Source organism: Lissotriton vulgaris, chromosome 6 (genome assembly GCF_964263255.1).
Source record: "Lissotriton vulgaris chromosome 6, aLisVul1.2, whole genome shotgun sequence".
Lineage (NCBI taxonomy): Eukaryota > Metazoa > Chordata > Amphibia > Caudata > Salamandridae > Lissotriton > Lissotriton vulgaris.
The window spans coordinates 419,850,400-419,873,033 of NC_141694.1; the positions used below are offsets into that span (position 1 = coordinate 419,850,400).

General features: G+C 40.6%; 1 protein-coding gene across 5 annotated transcripts in view; it reads left to right on the forward strand.

The window, feature by feature from the left end:
• MLIP (muscular LMNA interacting protein) overlaps positions 1-22,634 on the forward strand; it is a 1,527,370-nt gene that overhangs the window by 326,259 nt on the left and 1,178,477 nt on the right. For all 5 annotated transcript variants that reach the window (XM_086926435.1, XM_086926437.1, XM_086926436.1 and 2 more), the window contains exon 2: positions 13,635-13,688. In XM_086926435.1, coding sequence (XP_086782561.1) covers positions 13,635-13,688 — 54 coding nt within the window. The remainder of the gene's footprint in view (positions 1-13,634; positions 13,689-22,634) is intronic.

Sequence of the window (22,634 nt, forward strand, 5' to 3'; positions counted from 1 at the left end):
TCGACCAATGGGTTTGACACAGAGGCTATGCTTGTCACTGGTGTGATACTGGGACTGCTTGTTCAACTGGGCAAGACACAGAGGGTACGCTTGATCCCCTCAGTGTGATACAGGAGTGGTTCCTTACCACTAGGACCACTGGATGTGACACAGATAGTAACCATAGGCTCTGGGTATGATATAGAGCCAGCATCTCGATCCAATATTTTTGTCTACAGGAGACTTCTTAGTGATGCCGATTTCTTAACACTGGTAGTATCTAGTAGTATTCACTTGGAACACTTGGCATGACACAACCAGTACACAAGACCCCTGGGTGTGATATAGGATGTAATTTGGACGTTACAAAAAACTTCATCTCTTGGAGAGTAAGGTGCAGCTTGTACTTGGCCAAGGAGGGCCTGTAGTTATCGAGATGCTCTTTCTTCTCTGTGTAAATTGTTTGTATCTTTGTCCCCGAACAGATACTGACAGACTACCAGGCTCACTTATTTCTGAATACCATGCAGAGCCTCCCCATGTCATTTAGTAGAATGTACTAGTTTTGGGCTAAGGTTGTTTGGACAAAATCATCATTTTTTCATCTGTCACCTTTTCTCTTCAATTTTCATTGTGGTTTTCAGTTGATGCATTTTTTTTCTTGATGTTGTGGTGCTAATAAATTATTGCAACTGTGTTTAATGTTGAATGTTATGTCACATTAACGTTTCTATATGCGTATGAAGAAATTGCCACTTTTCATATTTGCCATTCTGCTGCTAAAAGTACAATTCTCAATGTTTTGAATTAATCGTGGCACTTTCGTACACGTTGTTACTCTTCATACTTGTTGTTTAATGTATTGTGAAAGTTTATTTGATGCATCTTTGTCCTAAAGCTGAGCTCATAGTAAAGTAGTTACTGCCGGCATAATCCCTTTTATGTATTTCCCCATGATCAGTAGAAGTTAGCATTATCTAAAAAACCTTGAGAAGTTAGAAGTGCACTAAATTCCTTAAAAAGTTCCCAACCCATCATGGAATCACCTTTGAACCACAAGAAACTAGATTCCCCACACAGGCTAAACATCTCTATAAATTCAGTTGTGAATTGCACGCACACACTAAGACGCATGCATTCTCCAGGCCAGAGGAGGGAACTTTTGACACCAAGATAATAGAGGACACAAGGACACACATTTGGACCAAGTATGGATGGCAGAAGAAGGATAGAAGAGCGGCACTGTTAGAACTGTGGGCCATCTTCCGATGGCCCGCCCTACAATTCTGCACTAGAACCCGCAATCACCTTCCCCACCAAACACAGGTACAGAGGTACTCTTTCTAATGCCTGCCATCCCTTCCATTCCTGCACATCAGTTACATGAATCGGCAGGCTGATGGGGCCGAGTGGGCCTCCCACCAGGCAGCACACTTCTGGATCTATGGCACTGAGGTTGCTAGATCAGCAAACCCAGACGATTGCGGGCTCATCACAGTTTGGTGCTAGGATTCCCTGAAGTTAGACAGCCCTATTCATCATATGCAACTCACCAAGCCCTGGCGGCGTTTGGATCCTCCACTTCAACCCATCCGGTAGAGCTCCCTCAGGAAACTGAGAGCTTTGTAGCCCTACTGGACAGTGATACCACCAGTGGGAGGGAGAAAAGAGGCCCCAGTTCTCCGGTGTCTGACACTGAGGTGGATGCTGCAGGGTATACTCCCCCAGGGTATACCCAGGCAGTGGAAGAAACAAAAGGAAGTGAGCAGGAGGACAAGTTCCTAATAAGGAGAACCACACACAGCACCAAGTGAAAGAGGCAGCCAAGGTGGGAGATAGAAGAGAGGTGTTGATTGAGACTAGAGAGAGAAAAAGCTCTTGCCTGTGAAGCACAAAGGGAGAACAGAACCATGCACCCTTCCCAGAGGAGAGCAGAACAAGGTCCTGGTCCCCACCAGAGGTAGGGCCTGAAGGGAGGTCACTTTTGGGGACACGAACACCACCAAATCATTAGTGTAGGAGAGGGACGGACCAAGAAATAAGGGATCAGGCTAGCTTGACCCAAACTCAATTAAGACATAAGTGAAACAGAATGGCACCTCTACATGCGTACAAGAAGAACAGCGACAAGGGAGTCTGCTGCTCCCCCTGAATATTCCAGTCAAAGAAGCTGACCCCTAGAGAGATAGTATCCAGAGAAGAAGTCACCTGCTAGTCTGCTGGACCAAGAGGGAGGGCCAGACTGACAGACCCTGGCTATAGGAGTGATCCTTAGAACCACCACAAAAGACTACATCCAGCACGCAGAGGGAGATCCCAGGTAGAACTTCCCCTACATGCAGGAATACCTGAGAAGACGGGAGAGCTACATTGCAGAAAACCCAGTAGAGCGGCTCCTTGCCAAAATATGCCTATTGTTACAAAAAGGCACGTCAGGTACCATTTATGTGCCATGGGCTCAGATGGACAAAGAAGGGCTCAGACCAAACTGCCTCCATTGATGGAAGGAGTGGGAAAATGGATCTCCTGTTTTGAGAAAAGCACTGCAGGGATAAACCTAGCAAAAGGTAATGTCAAGAGTCTGCCCAGCAGCGTCATTGGAGAGCAGACTAACACAGTGTTTTTCCTGAGCCCTCTTGACCGCTGTCACACTGACCAACACAGGTCCACATTCAATTCAATTAGAAACAAGATATGGACGGTCCCTGAAGTAAATTTTCCCTGACAACCCAGACGTAAGAGGATTGATGCAGAGAGTCTAGAGCCTGGGGAAACTGTGACGACTTTCTAGACAGAATGAGGAAACAATAATGACAGGAGATATGACAGCCAATGACCAACATGGGACTTCAGGTTGCATTCTTCTATAACATCCTCAAAAAGGGGCTGCCCACTGAAATACAGAGTGCACTGGACAGGGTAATAGGATTAGACACAAATGCTTGTAAAAAAAACAGACCTACATCTTACATTAGTACAGGAAGAAACAGCAAAATGACAGGGAAAAACAGGAGCAGGCCCAAAGGGACACCGCTAAGCTGGTCCAACATAAGGTCAAAAAGGCCGCCCTTGATTAGGGGGCCGCATTGACAGTAAGCGAGCAAAAAACACCAGTTTCAAAGGGAGCTCACCATCATAATCCCAGATGATTTCCACCCAGTCCTAGCGGCAGATGTCAATGGAACAGGCAGCAGCCAGACCTCAGGGTGTGCTACTAGTGTCACCAAATGGGCCACATGATCAACATAAAAGCGTACCATGAGCAAAGATCAATAGCCCTGTCCTATCCCCCTGGGCCAAAGCCCTGCAAAATTCCCATCCTCAAAACCGGTTCACTGATAGAATAGCAATGGTAAAAATATTCATGGTAAAAATATTTAAAAAAAATATAGATGGTAGTAAAAATATCGACTCCGTTTACTTAAACAGGTAAGGACAAAAATATTGAAGTTAAAAATATAGATGTAAAAGATATCGATTTAAAAATATAAATACAATAAAATATTATATATTAAAAATATGAGATATTAATATTATCTTTAACAAAATTAATTAAATGTAATATACATTTAAACTTAATTAAAAAAATATAAACTAACATAATAATGTATACATATACATATATTTACTTTAGAATAATGTAACTATTACCTTTATTTATTTTTTTAACTTTTAAATTGTTTAAAAATAAAATATATACATATATCAATAATTTAAAATTAAAAACATTCTATAAATAAATAAAACATTAAACTATTAAAAACAAAATTTAAAAGTACATTTCTCAACACAATAAATACAACAGTAGGGTAAATGAAGGAAAGAAAAACAATTACATTTACTATTCCAACTGTAATAAGTGCAACAGTAGGGAAAGTGTTGGATAGCGGAGAGGTAGAATTACTATTCCCACTCCAAAAAGTGCAACAGTAGGGAAAGTGTTGGATAGCGGAGAGGTAAAATGTACTATTCTCACACCATTGTCTGCAAAAGTAGGGTAAATGTTGGCTAGTAGCAGAATTAAATTTACTATTCCAACTTCAGTGATTGCAACAGTGGGGAACATTTTGGATAGTGGAGGGGTAAAAATTACAATTCCCATTCTAGTGAATGCAACAGTAGGGTAAGTGCTGGATAGCGAAGGGGTAAAAATTACTATTCCCATACCAGTTAGTGCAACAGCAGCAAAAGTATATGATCAAGGAAGGGTAAAAAATACTATTCCCACTCCACTGAGTGTAACAGTAGGGGAAGTAGTGGATAGCAAACCGGTAAAAATTCTTATTCCCACTGCAGTGAGTGCTTCAATAGGGACATTGTTGGATTGGAGGGGTAAAAATTACTATTCTCACTACAGTCAGTTCAAAATTAAAATCAAACAAAATATGATCAACAGAATAAAAATGTTCATTTAAGTAAGTTATAAGATATATAAATATGTAAAAAATAAAAATTAAATATTTATTTTTAAAAGCAAAAAAATCATATTATAATGTTAAATGCATATCACAAATAACTGCAAATATTATGTTAATTTAAAAAAAAATTTTTTTGAAACAAATACATATTTTTATTTAGAAATCATTTATTAAACTAAAATTAATTATTATTAACATTTTATCTATTTATTTCCTAGCTTATAACACCACACAAGTCACAACCCACATCGAAAAAAATAATATTTGCATAATTACAGTATTTATAAATTAAATATTATTAATTAAAAAACAAATTAAAACACATAGGGGGTCATTATGATAGTGGGCGGATCGCCACAACCCGTATGGTGGTGGTGATCCGCCCGCCAAAATCTACCGCCCGCATAACTTTTCACCCACCACATTATGATGGTGGGGGGGACCACGGCCGACGGGAAGACCGTCCGCCGGTTTTCTGCCTGTAGGCAATTCACACGATTGCCTACCGGGCAAAAATGCCCAAGACTATGGTGGCAGTGCCCTGCAGGCACCGCCATCCATATTATCATCATGGCGGTGAAATGCCTTTCCATGGCAGAGACCCCGCTATGGAAAGGCATGCAGTTTGGTCTTTGGGGACTGTTGCGGGCCCCCAGGGTGTTCATGGGTGTGGGGGGTGCACATGGGGGGTCCCTATGGTACCCCCTGCATTTTCATGCACAAGGTGGCAGGCACTGCTCAGTGCCTGTCACATTGTGCATTCAAATGCTAAACATGCATTTTACACATTGCAGCGAGTGCTGCTTGCAGAACCGCCCGCCGCAATGTTTAAAATGCGGGATGCAATTGCATATGTAACAAGGACCCCCTGAATAATTGAATTTCTTAATTCCTAGGTCAGGGAAAAGAACATATTTGGAAAATAACAACCTAGGCAATTAAACACAGTGAATTACTTTAAGGTCAAAAAGATATATAGCAATGGACTACAGCTGCTTAAAAAACACGGTTTTATTAATTAGTTAACATAGGTAAAAAAGGTTCATTATATGACATTAAAATAACAATTTAAAAAATCTCATAGTACAGTTGACAATCAAAATGTAACACTTAACAGACATAGAAATTTATATTAGCTAGGTGGCATGAAGATTCAATCTCTACGTGCGTTTCGGCGGCCAGTGCCTTCTTCCTGGAGCAGCCACACAATATTAAATAGAAATGTCAGCACGGGATAGTAGGTTAAGATTAAATGTTCAATTTCTCTTTTATCGGTGTCGATTATGATATAGCTGATTATATAGATGTGTAAAGGATCTAAGCCCGCCAACCGGAACCCTTTAGCGTAGATGAGTGCCTGATAGGGATCGGTCCTTGAAGATCTAGATTCAGGGTCTATTGCACTCTAGTTATTTCTTTTAAGATGTTAGGTAGGACTCGCTATATTCTATATTCTTCTTTGAATCAGTCCTGAACCTAAAAACGTTGGATATTTTTCTTTTCTACTTTCCAAAATGTAGGAAGTTTCTTGATCCTCTAGGATGTTGAGTTCAAGAGATTAAAAGATCTCCCTGCCTAATAATAGTTAGCAGGGCTCTCTATGTCCGGTGGCGGGCGGTACGTCTCGTCGGGTGATGAGCGCGGCAACAAATATCCAAAGTTTTTAGGTTCAGGACTGATTCAAAGAAGAATATAGAATATAGCGAGTCCTACCTAACATCTTAAAAGAAATAACTAGAGTGCAATAGACCCTGAATCTAGATCTTCAAGGACCGATCCCTATCAGGCACTCATCTACGCTAAAGGGTTCCGGTTGGCGGGCTTAGATCCTTTACACATCTATATAATCAGCTATATCATAATCGACACCGATAAAAGAGAAATTGAACATTTAATCTTAACCTACTATCCCGTGCTGACATTTCTATTTAATATTGTGTGGCTGCTCCAGGAAGAAGGCGCTGGCCGCCGAAACGCGCGTAGAGATTGAATCTTCATGCCACCTAGCTAATATAAATTTCTATGTCTGTTAAGTGTTAAATTTTGATTGTCAACTGTACTATGAGATTTTTTAAATTGTTATTTTAATGTCATATAATGAACCTTTTTTACCTATGTTAACTAATTAATAAAACCGTGTTTTTTAAGCAGCTGTAGTCCATTGCTATATATCTTTTTGACCTTAAAGTAATTCACTGTGTTTAATTGCCTAGGTTGTTATTTTTCAAATATATTAAAATGCGGAATGCGCCCGCCAGTCTGGTGGGTGCATCCTATTGCCGTTTGCGGGACCACTGCGACAATGGCGGGAGGTCCCGTTTCCAGATACGGTGGCGGACAAAAGTCCATCGTAATGGGCGCTATAATATTTAATTCAGTTCCCACCCTTTACAACTATAATCTCCACAGTCCACATCTAAAATTAAACTGTACAAAAATTAATTATACAATTAAAGAAAATGTAAGTAAATAACCAACAGTATTTAGCCACAAATTATAAAGTAGGTAACATTAATTTATTTCCCACCCTTCACACCTATAAACCCAAAACACAAACCCCCCAAAAAACTTAAAGGATTGCCCTAATTATCAATTAATTAATTAATTTTAATTATCAACTAATTATTAATAATTTTAAAATAAATTACTTCCCACTCTGTACCCTTAAAACCCCAACACACAACTACAATTAATTACACAATTTCCATATTCAATTTCAATTAATTAATCAATATTAATTAACAACTAATTATGAATTATTTACAATAAATCACTTCCTACCCTTTACCCCTATAAACCCCACAACAGCATTTAAATGTAATTACACAATTATCATAATTAATTGTTGATTAAATACTTAATGTTAATTAAGAACTAATTAGTAATTAATTAATCTCAAAGAAATTACTTCGACCCTTTACCCCTAAAACCTCCCAACCTTCAACCTAAAATGTACCAACATTTTTTTAAAACAATATTAACATTATAAAATCTCAATTAAGTAAATATTAATAAATAAAAAATATTCATTCATGTATTATAATTAAATTACTTCCCAACGTATTCTCCTATAAATCCACTACCCGCTACGGAACTATAAAATGCAAAACTTAACTAAAGTAAAATTAATAACTAGTAAAAATGTAACACATTAAAACACATAAACACACTTATACAAAAAAAACCATTGCATACATTTAAAACATACACTAACTTACATAACACTAATTAAAAAATCGATATTTTAAACAATTGAAAACAATATTAATGACTTCTAGTTTTTTTATTGATATTTCATGTCTTAAAGTCAATATTCTTGACCCCAATATTCTTGCTGTCAATATTTCTGTCACAATATTTTAAACTCGATATTAATGTAAGTCGAGATTTCCAACTCGATATTTTGACTGAATGCCAAGCAACTCATTGACAGGTGGGGGGACACGTTACCCTTAGACAAGCGGGCAAATAGGAAAACCCAGATCGATCTCACAGATAGAAGGCACACACGCTCCCAAAAACACAATAAAGGTAGATGCCACACTTAGGGGCCGATTATGATGTCATTAGGAAACTGTCCCGAATGAATCTGTTCCGAATTTGTTTCTGAACGAATTGGGTCCTGCTAGTCTGGATGACCGATTACGATGCTTCCTAACATCGTTTGGTCAGACTCACATTGACGTCAATAGGAGCCTGTATTCCGAACGAGAAAACAGGCTCCCATTGGAAAGAGGGGAGGTTGAGGAAAACCTTGCACCCTGTGGCAGGAACCCCATGGTGCCTGCCACATTATGCATGGTTGGGAAGAGGAGTCCCTTGGGTACCCCCATGGGCTACATTCAAACGTCTCTGGGTGAAGTGGGGCCTGCAACGGGCCCCCAAAGACAGATTCCCTCAGCTGTTTTGTCTTAGGTTAACCGAATCAGAACGGCTGTGCAAATCGATCATCGTATTCGTTCATCCGGAAACTGTGTCCATTGAGCTGTATGATTCAAACCTAAAAGACTTGAGTTGTCCCAAGGCCTTTTGAAACCAATTCGGACTGCTCGTAAGGTTTCTGGTCATCGTAATGGGTCGTTGGAAAATCTGTATGATTCGGTAGGAAACAAGGGTTCTGAATCAGATTCTACAATACCATATTCTTTCCTAACAACATCGTAATCGGCCTCTTAGTTAGGAACACACAGCAAATAAGAACACAGCATACACACTATATGCAGTGATCACTATATGCAGTATATGCAGTGATCACACGCTCTTCTGTGGAAGAGGTGTGGGGCAGCTGCCAGGCTGCCTGACTCCGGACCACGGGGTTCATGGTTCAATTCCCGGTGCCAGCAACAGATCAGCCCAGCACCATGTGACTCCGGGCAATAGTTTGCTTAATCTTCCCAAGGGCCCAAGCACCGGGAAACCACTTTGGAGGTAACTGTGCTCTTTACAAATTCAAGGTTATTATTATTATTATTATGCCAGACATCTGGACATGTACCCACAGGAGCTGCGTTGTGTCCAAGCAAGGTCGAAGCCCACTTGCAATTCTTATCGATCAATCAGATTTATGGCCCCATGACTAGGCCCAGAATTCTGTTTAATTAAGTAAAGGCCAAAACCAATGTGCTTTGAGACAGTCATCATTCCCTGACTCTGTTGCCTGTTCTCCAGGCCCCTTCATTTAATTAAACCAACTGTTACTGTTTTTTGTAAATGCCTTCCGTCTTTCATTTTTTTAGGGTAAATTCACATTAGATCAAAAAAATTTCCCATATCCACGAAAACTCAATGCACCTTCCTTCTTATGATTCAGTTCCATTGGCGAAACCAAAGACAATTGTGTAACTAATGCTCAGTTGTCATGAAATGTGCATTCAATTTTGCCCAATACAATTAGGGACAAAGCAAATTTCAATCTAGTGATTTTGTTTCATACCATATATGTCAAATTTCAATAAACCATTCGAAATAAGGCTACTAGTTTCCCAGTTTTCATTGTCAAACACTAATATGTTATTCACTTTTTGTTACTCAAACCAAAATGCAATAACCATAAACAGCACATGGCCCTATTAATACTCACACCTTCAAACCTCAACCGACTTCTAGTACCTCCAAGTCAGAGATTCAAGTTCTGGACACAGGATTCGGGTGGGAATGAGGAATTTTATTTTGACTTTGGAAATTATTTTATAGCTCCATTCAGTGTGTGAACCATATCTCTGCTACCAGAAACTGCTGGCACTGAAACGTACTGAATTTAATTAGTTAAACTTGTATATTACAAGGGTGAATTCCAAATCTGGGGTGTGCTTTTCTCCAGGCAAATTAATCTTTGCCACCATTTTAGAATGGAGCATAAATCAAAAATATATCTCAGTAAAAATCATCAATTTAGTTATTTAGTTCAATCAATGATAAGAGTTTTGGATCAGTTTGAAAACCTTTACTTGTTGATGAGAGTTTAGCATATTCTTCTTTTTCGCTTTATTCACATTAGTAAATCAGAAAAATCAGTTTACCAAAATATCAAGAAAATCATGGTTAGCGGTAATCAAGAAAATAACAGTGTATTCCATAAAGGGAATTTCGGGGGTCATTATGATGGTGGATGGTCTGAAGTCTATCTGCCATCGTATTGTATTTGGGACGGCCAGGCTACAAGGCGGCGGTTCCACAGGCCAAATAATGATTCAACCGCCACTGTGGTGATTGCATAGGCCACCTTTTACATTGCGGCGGGTGCTGCTGGCTGCAGCATCTAGCACTATGTCAAACAGGGATGTTTTACATATCCCCTGCCACTTGGTTCAGGGATATATGCCCCCCAACACCTAAAGAAAATTGCCAGGGGGAAGGAGGGCCCGCTATGGGTCCCCTATGTCCATCCCGCCAGCTTTTTCATGGTGGGTGAACCGTCATGGAAATGCTGGCCGGGAGGGACGTCTGAATCCTTATGGTGGTGCCTGGTAGGCCCCACCACCAATGCAGGGATTAGGAGGCCCTCCGCCTCCCTGGCGGGCTCAAGGAGCCCATCAGATGTGTGGGTCGGAGTTTCCAACCTTCATGGAAGACCAGCCATCGTAATGTGGCGGAAGGGGAATGGACTTCTGATGGCAGTGAGACCGCCCCCGGCAGCCTGCCGGGGGCGGTCTTGCCATCATCCTAATGACCCCTTAAGTTCTACTCTAGCCGATCCTAGCCTACCAGAACCCATTAGGAGTCCTTTTGAAAAAGAGCAAGATTTAAAAGAGCATTGAAATAGAATCAGATTGAAGTCAAACTCCTCATGAAGAGTAGTCCAGAAACTCATCTGAGTCTCTCCTCTCGAGCAGCTTCAGCAAAGAGTCGCAGCAACAACTGTTCAAATTAAGATAGACACCTACGAAATAGTAGGCAACAAAAATCACTGTAAGTAACAGCTCACAGTGAATAGGGCAAAAGATGCTAAGGAAAAAAAAGAGGATCACAGAAGAATTATTTGAACCAGTCGAGGTATCTATCTCCTTCCTATAGCTTGGAACACATTAATTATAAACAGAACGACACATGTACCAATCCGTGCTTGTGTTAGGTCATCTAAGCCAATGAGGAAGGATCATTCGATGATCTACTGCTTCTTCCTTCATTCCTATGGTAAACGTATGAAGACGGCAAGCTGTTATCTACAAGTGTAAACTTGGTTCCTCAACATTCATGTGTTTTAGATTCACCCTAATTTCCCACGAGAACCCTGTAGTCTAAACTATTAGCTATTCCGTATTCCACTGTGTAGCAATGAACTATTCTAAAGCAGAAACATTCTATTTGCAACCTATGAAGTTAAGTCATACAATGTACTTTTTTACGTAAGCAATATTGTTTAATACATTAGTCATTATTCAGCATTATGCATATGTAGCAGCTGGAAACTTACTAATAACTATGTGAACATATAACTTAGGAAAAGAAGAAATATATTTTAAAGTCAGCACATTCTACAGAGATGACATGTTTAAGCAAGTCAAGTGTGAATCAGTTATCAAATAATATTGCATATTTCAGCATTTCCTAAAAGCATTTATTTATTAAAGGAGAAAATTAACTGATAGGTAGAAAATGGAATAGTCCTAGTCTGGCCTAGTAGTGTAATTACTATAGAAATGAGTGCTTACTAAAAACATGCTAAACGTTAATTTGCATGTTTAAGAAAAGGGACATTACCTATATTTCATTATTTTTAGTATTTTTATGTTAACGTCTACTGTAAATTATGACCGTTATTTTAATCTAAATCTTCCTGCTCTGTCCCAGTACATTATTCAGCCAGGTCTCACATATATTCGAAGATCCAGCACAGGAGACAGAACAGCATCAAATTCTCTTAGGACTTTATGGACCCAGATGAGGTGGGGGGGAGGGGTCAATGCACAACCTCCCAGTACTGTGAAATCAGAAGTGAAAGTACGGTTTTACTTTCACTGATGTACCGTCCCAAAAGTGAAGATCCGCAATCATATTCATATGTTTATGAAAAAGTAATTAAAAAAAGATAAACCATTTTAGATATAGCAATCTAAAGGTAAGGAATGTACTCGCTCGACTCAAGGGGTTTATTTACCTGAAAGGCAAACAAAAATTGTTTAAGTCTGGCGCTCATTCTTGGATTGCTTTACTCTGTGGTATTCTATGGATTGGCAATGATCTCTCGCTGCTGCACATTTGGATACGTTGATAGGTTAACTGTGCTCATCAGTCTTTCATTTCACACTCCCCTCCGACTATGCTTCATGTCCCTCATTTCAGCTATTATAAAAAATAGATGAAAGGGGACACCCTAAGATGTCCACAATTCATTTATACTTTATTATGTGACTGAATACAAAGATATCCAGTAATTTGAACACAAAATTGACGATTCCAGTTATATGTGGTTCCTGGAATATTCTTTATTTCATTTTATAATGCGAAGAAGACTGCCAATACGTTTCTTCCCTTAAAAACCATCATGGGACTTCTTCGTTGTTAAGGTATTTGTTTCAGATCTAATAGTTATCCATTTTGTCAAGGTAAAAGTAACATCTCATAACTTCAGGAATTTCCTGTCCTCATCTGGAAAATTGAGTCAAATTGCTCCTTATGTGAGATAACATCAGTTCCTCATTTCGTAATAGGTTATTCTCTTATTGTCACATCAGGTGAATCGCTAAACCGGCTCCCCAGTGCTCTAGGAAGATGACCTGGACAAAATCATGTGCGAACTCCATAGCCAATCAGATTTGTTGGAGATTCACCTGAGATGACAAGGTGGTTTTAGAGTTGGTAAACCTCAGAGTTGGGCACCCATATTTTCGGCACGTCATTGAGTGTGGAGACATTTAGCACAACCATTGAACGTGGTAGCTTCAAAAGTAATTGCAGCTACTATAATTTTGGTAAACAATTTCCTTTTGAAAACCGATTTCTATATTCAATTGTAGTTTATGTTTATCTGAATTATTCTATAATAACAACTGAAAAACATATTGGTTCATTATCGTGAGCGTCCAAGCTGCTAATTTATTTATTGTAAAGCGCGTAGTCACTCAGCAGCATCGCAGCGCGAAACGAGCTAAGGCCAGGCAGGAAAAGAAAGGGAAATTATGACTGGAAAGGCAACGCAGATGTTCCAGAACAAAAAACGAGTGTTTCTGAAGACTAACTAAAGCAGAGTGTTTGTGGAATAGTCGAAGATCACAATTTGAGACCACAGTTATATAACGAGCTACCACGTCATACAACAGACAGACAACTGAAATATACTCGAATCCGCGCTTATATTTTTTGAAAGCACTTTTGTGTGTATATACACTGAAAAACTCTCTCACATCCACTATACTCTCGAGTTAGAGCATGACTGGAGCAATCGCACCTTATAATAAGGCAGTTTAAACCTGTTCTTACATACAGTGACAACCTTGCACGCATTAAAACAATGATAGGGTTTTAAGTGCATTCTGCATTGTGTGTTTCAAACAAAGAGCAGTAGCAACATTAGCACGCAATAAGGCAAGTATATCCTACTAAGGTCTACCAACCATATAGTTCTATGTGCAGTGTTTCTAAAATACTAAGGACATTTTGTATCCATTCCTAATAGATTAATAAACTTATTGGGGCCGTAGCATGTTCTGTTTTGCGTAAAACAACTCCTGAAAATGTCTGCTACGTTTACTGCTGAACTGCTTGCAAATTACTTCTTTCTTTGTGTACTTTTAATAGGAAATCGTTTCTACAAAGGAGCTAAGACATGACTTTCACGGAATGGCACCTGGGGTGAGTACGAAAGAATTAAAATAACACATATTTCTGCACAAGTGACAAACGATAAAGGCTAGAATATAGGATATTGTGTTCTCTATAGAATGGTTGGCATGCCTGACAAAGAGGAATCCACTTCCAGTGACTAAAGTATTTATGATACTAGTTTAACAATGTCGGTATCACGTTTAAAACAAGCCAGGATCCTAGATATCCGTAGTGCAACAGGTGCAGTGGCACCTTGGCCAAGAGGTGTTATACGTACTCGGTGCCCTACGAAGTAGCTGTTTATTTACTACAAAACAAGGAGTTTGGAAAAAAATTACTTCCATGCATTAGCGACCGCAGCACCACACGTTGCCACTGCTGGATTGTTGCCTCAGTACTATGTATAACTTTATGGAATGAGGTTGTGATTCACAGATTTGAGCGCTAATACTCTGAAGCCACAATACTTTCAGTGGAATTACTTTTTTTTACCGTTTTAAGTGTTGCATATATAGTTTACATATTGCCTCTAGATTAAGCCTGATTGATCTGTTCACAGTTACTAGAGGGCTGATCAGAGGTTAATTTGAGATTTAGCTTGTGCCTTACCCTGTCAGGGATTGCGGTGGCTGTTTGACCAGAGCTGACACTCCACTCAACCGATAACCCAATTTCTAACACTCATCATAACACAATTTTGTTCCCAGCCGTGGATAATCCATGAGGGTGTTCTGTAGGTCTCACGTTCCGATCACAACCTGTTTCGTGATGCTTACTGACATGTTGGATTGTACAGGGCCAACCACGCACTCAAAAAACTGGTTTCCAATGACTGTGTATTCAAAGACTTTGGAAGACACTATTACTGCTGACATATTTAAGGTGAAGAGATATGGTAGCCAGGTATAAAGCAAAACGTGGGTGCACTGCACTCTTATTTGGGGGAACGTATATAGCAAAAGAAGAGTATACATGGTGCTCCAAGGAAAGGATTGGTTACCATCCACAATCCTACAAGCCCTCCCAAAGAAGAGCAGAAATATTAGATGTACAAATCCGAGCACTCAAATATTTATATGTACAAAAGTATTTTATTGGTAGCCCATTTTAATACATGTTTTTCAGTTTAGGCCCAAATAGTAGTCCACGTCTTCACGTTAAGTTTGTAGTGATTATCATTTTCACTTGTGTTCAGAAAGCAGACAATCCAATACAGTTGTTCAGAGCAACGATCAGTTGGATACACAGCTTAAAGACAAAAAGCCAACACGTGTTTCATCTCTTTTTCAGACAGACTTGATGATACTGGCATTTACGGCCGTGATTTTGAATAGATACAATAAGAACTTGTACAGATACTATCGATTTATCGAGGTACTAAACGCCCTGAGGAAGCCGCAGGCTGGATGGCCATGTAAAGGGGTGAAACATGTGTTGGCTGTCTCTCACTCACTCTCATGGATAGAGTGAATATACTTTAAAGAAACTTAGAACAAAATTAGTTTTGTCTGACTGAAATAATTTTTCTGTAAGAATTTTAAAGAATCTTGCCCTTACAACCACTTTGAACCGTGTCCATAAATTAGGGGGTTAGGGGCGATTCCCCTGTCAAGGGCAAGTATCATAAAACAAATTCCACGCTCATTATACGGCCAGTAAGGTATCGGGACCTTTTACACCTTTTCTCACAGAACTGATCACAACGGTGTATGTAGATTCATCCGCTGGGCACTGTAATGCCTAAGTCCAGTAGAAACCAAAAGTGCAAATTAATTTATCTAAGAACATCCATGTCTCCTGGGGAGTACTCCACGTGTACATGTAGCGTACATGCCCACGCTACTTGTACACGTGGAGCACTCTCCCAGGAGACATGGATGTTCTTAGATAAACGAATTTGCACCTTTAGTTTCTCATTGACTTAGGCATTACATTGCTGACATATTTAACCCACTTTGTGGGAATTAGGCCTATGACTACACATGAACTTTTAATGTACAAACTTAACAACTACACTGAAATCTTGACACCATCTGGGAACACTTTGTGAAGCCTATGTAGACCTGAACTGACCAATATTCTGGCCTCTCCACTGTGTCTTTATTCTGTGGTTTTCCACTAAATATTAATATCAATTGAATTTTGATTTTATGCTCAGCACCTGTACTACTTGTTCCATATACCTCATCATCAGCAGGATGTTGAGTTGATTGTCACATGTTCTCAAACACTGGTTACCACTGCCCACACACTGTACCACATAGGATGGGATGCCCTGCTATTTCTCCTTCTGCTGATCACTCCCTCCTCTATTATCTCTTGACATTGGTACCAATATACCTGGGTCCTCTATTGACCCTACGTTTTTGCACAGCTTTAGTATTCATGGCTCCATACACTACACCCTCCTTTGACCCTACTGATTATTACCCTGTAACACGTTCTTTTGTCTGTGTAATTCCACACACATGTTTTGACCTACTATTCCCCCACTATCTTCATTTTAACCATCCTACCGGGACTATCTGCCATATTTTCCAAATTTACGAAACACAAAGCCACCACATTTACAATGCCTTACTGCAATCCTAAATCATGGCTGTCAAAAATATCACTACAGACCACGCCCCACATTCTCTCAATTATGCCACCCTCAATGCTCTCTCCTTAAGTCATCCTGCAAATATCACATCCCTGTGCCTTTTTGCACCCAGTGTTTTTGTTGATTGTTAGGTACGGTACTAACGCCTCTCATGCTGATAGTGGCATGCCCCCTGCATACCTTTTCAGTGTTTTCTGTTGAGAAGAATTTGGAATCGTCTACAAAAGCCCATGCTTGGAGTTTCACAGCTTAAAAACGTATGACATGTACTCCTATCAAGGGTGAATATATTATCAGGGATTGTAATAGGACAATTACACCTCATAATGGGTGAAGGTGTAGTGGAGGTGGTTTTTCTATGGGTGCAAATGTTTGCCTGTGGAGAAAAATGTTTTAGTGAGTGTATAGGTAGTTATGAATAATATTTGCCCATTCAGAATTATATTCTTGCTACATTAATCATTCGAAATATGGACGTGGTTCATATCCAGTGTGTAAATGTCTAACCTGGTGAACATTTCTAGGACGCTGCGACAATTACAGCTTTTCAGGAGTAGTTCTGAAACTTTAGTAAATTTGAAGAAAATGAGAAGTTTATTCCTAAATGTGGCCTTCTTTGAGGACAATTCCACCTTTCTAAGACCATTAGTCATTACTTTGGATATTTGCATTAGACCAGGTTGTGTAATCACGTTATTGGTCTAGTCATGTGTACATTGGGCTTCTCCTAAACTTTTAATTCTGGGGTCTCTGTACCAGGCTTACATCTTATAAGTCATCAGTTGATACTTATTTGGGGGTATGTGTGTGGGTGGAACCAAGCGTACCGTTACCCCACAAGCCTTGCCGTGCTTGACTTTACCATGCATATGCATGGTACAGGCAGTCAGCATTTTAAATAAAGAGCAGATAGGGAGAATGGAAGGAGGAACGTAAGAAGGATCAGTATCAGCTAGTTAAGTAGGGTAGGGGGCCTAGTTTGGGGTAGTTTTTAGGGCTGGATTTTAGGGCACAAGGGCAAGGGGGATCAGGGTAGGTTTTAGGGCTATGGGTAGGTTTTAGTGCTCAGCGTGGAGGCCTGGATAGGTTTTTAGGACTGGTGGCTGGGTTTTAGGACTCCAGGTGGGGGGTTGGGGTAGCTTTTAGGGCTGTCGCTGGGGTCCTTTGCAGTACTGAGCGCTGGGTTTTAGGGCCCATGGCATAAGGCTGGGGTGTAATCTTTACCACACATATGCCTTTACCAATCATGTCTTTACAATGAAATTGGTTGTAAAGGCATGCGTGGTAAAGGAATGAGTGGTAAAGACGTGGTCATAATAAAGACTGCGTTGTTTAGGCATGCAATATAATCGCATGCATGGTTCCGTCAAGGAACTTTTACCCATGCTATGAGGACTTAACAGGTCCTCACAGCCTAGGTTATACATGCCCATACACACACACGCATACACACAAATACATACACACACTTTCACAGTAGGAAAGTCACAACGGGGTTGTAATAATAAAGTAATAGTGAATGGAAAAATTACATTCATCATAATAATAACATAATGGTAATAATCATAATATAAATAATAATACATTGCTATGAGAAGTAGGAATTTCATATTTTAAAGAAAAGATAATCTATGATTTTACTGTAATTAGATTAGCTACAATATCGAAATGCCTTTTTATTCTGTCAGCATATTACTACGGGGCATCATTTATTGTGTTCAAGGGAAAAGAACGCAACCGATTATGGACAATGCTCATTCCTCAGCAATGTTTAAAACTAACAAAAGCAGAAATACCAAATGGAAATCAGAAATGGCATGGTGCCATGACATCTTAACCTGCATATTTCAAACTATAAAATTGTCTCGGTAGATAGATCAACTATTAAGAGTTCAAAGTGAAATGACATTCAAGATGAGGGATCTGACTCATGAGGATGTTGCTTTGAGTAGGGATGACTTACTCTTGTGCATACTAATGGCTCACTCACTGTAAGGCAGGATTATCTGGCTTTCTCTTGAAATTCATAAGTAAGTCAGGAGTATTCAATGGGTAACCATAAGCAAATTCTATATGAATCAGCGCAATACATATGCAGCTTAAGTTGACAATTCTGTCACTTAGAACCCTTAGGTGGAACCACCCATGTAGTGTTACCTATTCAACTGCAGTATTATATCACATAGATACCTCCTGATTAGCAATCTTCAATTGACACGACCCCGTGGGCTAGATATGCATGGAGAGAGCGGAAGAGTCCCGTGGGACTCCCACAATTTTTGTCCCACCTCAAAACATACCTAACCTACTAAATCTATGTTCATCTTCAGCAGCCCTATCCCCACTAAATAGAACAAGCATTGGTAAATGCATTAATTTTCGCCTATGTGATTATTTATGAAAAAAAAAAAGATTCTACATTTTAGCTTGAACAGTTGTGCAATATGAGTTTAAGAAAGTCCGTAAAGTGTTATGACTTGTTTACTGAGAAAGGCAATATATTGTGCAGTATCTGCCAGTAATATAAAGGGGGTGGGTAAACAATGAGCAGGTACAGTTTAGTGTTTTAACATTCCGTTGAGGTCATTTGAACAATCATCTGTTTGTTCTGCCACCAAAGTGTGGACACATTTCAAACATTAAAATGGGAGCACCTAAAAGCAGGTTAGAATGCCGATATTACCTGCTGTATGTAACTAACACAACATCTGTCAAACTCTAAATAAGGCCCTCATATAGGCATAACCAATGGTCATTCATCAAAGTCTGAATGCTCAAAACAGTGTCCTGAAAGAAATCATGTTAATGTTTTGGCCAGTGAGTCAATTTAAAAAAAAGGTTTGTGTACCGTGACAGATATCCATGGCTCTGCTCGACCACGTTAAAACACCTCTGCTTACAATGTGAGAACTTTGGTCAGAGGAGATAGTAGGAAAACAAAACTTACTGATAGAGATGGGATGAAAACACTAGGTTATACACAAGAGGTGTGAAGAAGTGCTAGATTTAAACTCCTACAATTGAACATTTATACTACATATATCTTGCCAGACGTCATTTGCACAGTGTGTCATACAGCATCAGATAAGTGTCCCAGCTGCTCAGTCAATCAATCCATTAAACAATCAGGATTTGTATAGCATATCTGCTTCACCCGTGATGGTCTGGAGGTGCTGTGCGGTCCTGCTGCGGGATTATGCTGCCAGTTCCTATTGTTTGAACATCCAGGTCTTGAGGTCCTTCCTCAACTGTTGAAGTGATGGTGCTACTCTGAGGTGGAGGGGTAGCCACCAGGTCTTAGCAACCAGGTGCGAGAAGGAGGATTTGTTAGGGAGAGGGCTCTGGATAAAATTCACTGTCAAGTTGGTGAAAATTCACTCATTTGTTGATGTATGCTGGTCCTTCATTGTGTAGTGCCTTGTAAGCATGGGTAAGCAGCTTTAACTGGCATCTCTTCACATCTCTTCGCGATTGGCAGCCAATGAAGTTTCATGAGGTGAGGTGTGTGTGTGTCTGACTGGAGGTTGAGGACGAGTCTGGATGGTCTAGGGTTTCCTCACGAGTTGGGCATTGATTCCTACATAGAGAGAATTGCTGTTGTGTACTCTGCTAGTGATGAGCTTGCATGACAGTTTACCTGGTGTTGGGCAATAGCCATCTGAAGAACTTTCTGAGCATTCGGAGGGTGAGGAAGCAAGTTGAGTAGATGACACTGAGCAGCTTCTTCATGGATAGCTGACTGTCATGGATAATGTCAAGGTTGCAGGCGTGTTCGGTGGGTTTGGGGCAGGGCCCAGCTCAAGTGGCCACCATTCATTGTTTCATAGGGTGTTCCCAAAGATGAGAACTTCTGAAATTGTCTGTGTTTGAGTTTGAGACAGTTGTTGTTCATCCAGATGGCCACAACCTATATGCATCTTTGGAACCTGTCTTTGATAGTCGTTGGGTGGTTTGTCAGAGAGAGCATGAGTTGGGTGTCGTTGACATAGGAGATGATGTTGAGTCCTTGGCTCCTCACGATGCTGGCCAGGGGTGTCATGTATACATTGAAGATGGTTGGGCAGAGGGATGAGCCTTGAGGTACCCTGCGGGAGATGTTCTTAGGGAGCAAGGAGTAGGGAGGGTTGAGGATCTGCATCCTTCCAGCGAGGTAGCTATCGATCCATTTTTGGGCTGCTCTTTGGATTTCGATCTGGTGGAGTCTGTTGATCAGTTTGTGGTGGAATTCAGTGTTGAAGGCTGCTGAGAGGTTGAGGAGCATTAGGGCTGCTATTTCTCCATGGTCTAGCAGCCTTCTGATGTCACCTGTGGCTGCAATTAGAGCTGTCTCTGTACTGTGGTTTGCTCTGAAGCCAGCTTGGGAGGGGTTCAGATGGACGTGATTCTCCGGATGTCTGTCTAGCTGTATGTTGGTAGCTTTATTGATGACCTTGGCTGCGAAAAGGTGCAGGGATTTGGGTCAGTTCTTTACTACTCCAGAATCCACTGATGGTTTCTACAGCTACAGCTTCTCATTGGCATGTTTCCATTCCTGGGGGAATTGGGGCATGGTGATTGAGGAGTTGAGTACCTTGGTGAGTTATTTGCTAATGGTTTGATTGCTGAGGTTGAATGTGTGGTGGGGCAGGGGTCTTCTGAAGCTCTGGAGTGGATGGATCTCATGATGGATGCCGTTTCCTTCTTGGTAAGGGTGGTTCACAAGGTGAGCGGGTGTGGGTCTTGGTAAGGGTGGTTCACAAGGTGAGCGGGTGTGGGTGGGTATCGGCCAGCGTGAGGAGGTTAATGTTGCCCCAGTGGGGCTTGAAGTGCGAAGTCTTGGTAGATCGTGTTGATTTTGTTGTGGAAAAAGGTCACAGAGGGTGTTGCAGAGGGCGTGCGAGGGTGTAATGATGTTTTTGGGTGCCAAGTGGTTGGTGAACTCCTTGAATATGTTGAAAAGTTCCTAGCTGTTGTTAAACTGCCATTGATGCAGGTGGCTAGGGCGGTATTGTTGTTGTTTTTCAGGAGGTGTTGATAACTGCTGAGGGCGTCTTCAGATTGTGTTCGGTCTTCAAAGGTTTTACTGGCATGCCATCTTTTTTTCTGTCTACAGTTATGTTTCTGAGTTTTCAGTTCTGCCGTTACCCAGTTGGGGCATCATGTTCATTTTGTGGGGTTGGTGGGCTTCCTAGGTGCGACTACATAAGAGCTTGCCGCGATCTACTTTGGAAAGCTTTCCTCTGCTTGTTCTGGATCTTCAGTGGTGGTGGGTAGTCATGAGTTGAAGACCTTAGTCCATTGTTGACCGGAACGCCCTTTTGCTGGCACAGCTGTTGTACTATATAAGACACCCTAACATAACATATTATAACCTGATACCTTAGGCCAGTTGCATCGTATCTTGCTGGCAGTGGATGCAGGTGTTGGGGGGTTTAAGATAATGAAATAGACAGAGTTATGATGGGTCCAGATGAGCTCCCTGGTGTGGGTGTATGATACTCTGAGGGTGATGTGGGCTACTATACATATTTTTAACATGTTCTTCACTGTCACACTACTTGATACATGGCATGGAAAATATAAAATAGAATGGAGCAGGAGATACGTAGAAGCTTGCAAGTGTTTCTATAGAGGCGTCTGCCAAGATCCAAGCAAAACTAATGGTTAACAGATTTGGCCATAATTTTGGTGAAAAGATTAATAACACTGCTATGGAAAAGTGACTAACCCCACCTAGCAGGCCACAGTCTTGATGGGGGCAGAGCTGTGTAAATAGGTGAAAGCAGCGGCTATATCACCATTAATACTTGGGAAACGAGATAGACAGTGCACACATACAGGTAAGAGGGGTGTGCTTCAATTGAAAATGGCTGAGAGGGACGATGCTAGACCACAGAGAATGTGTAAGGCACCAAAATATATGGTACAAGATTTTATAAACCATGAGAATATGCATCCCCCTTTACTTTGACGGATACGAGCCTAGGGAGTGAGAGTGCCAAAACATTGGGATACTGAATTTGGAGAAGATGCCCAGAACCCGGCTGTATGAAGCACTAAACCCTTTGATTTTAATAAAGACTGTGGACATTATTTACAAGATTTTGCCATTGGGCCATGCTGCAGGCCTTCCTGCTATGCTGTCCTATGGCAAAAATAAAAAAGGGCAGAAATGCATCGTATCTCTCAGATAAGGTGCATTCCTGCCCTGTTCCCCAGTGCTGGCTCACAATGGGCTGCCATGCACCAACGCAAGCACTTCTGTGCCATGGTGCAAAGGTGCTTGTGTCGCAGGGATGATTGTCTTTGTGCAGGAAGGAAAACCTTCCTGCCCAAAAATGATCACAAGAGGCTTTTTCCTGTTTCTATGTGTTCTGTAAATGCAGCACACA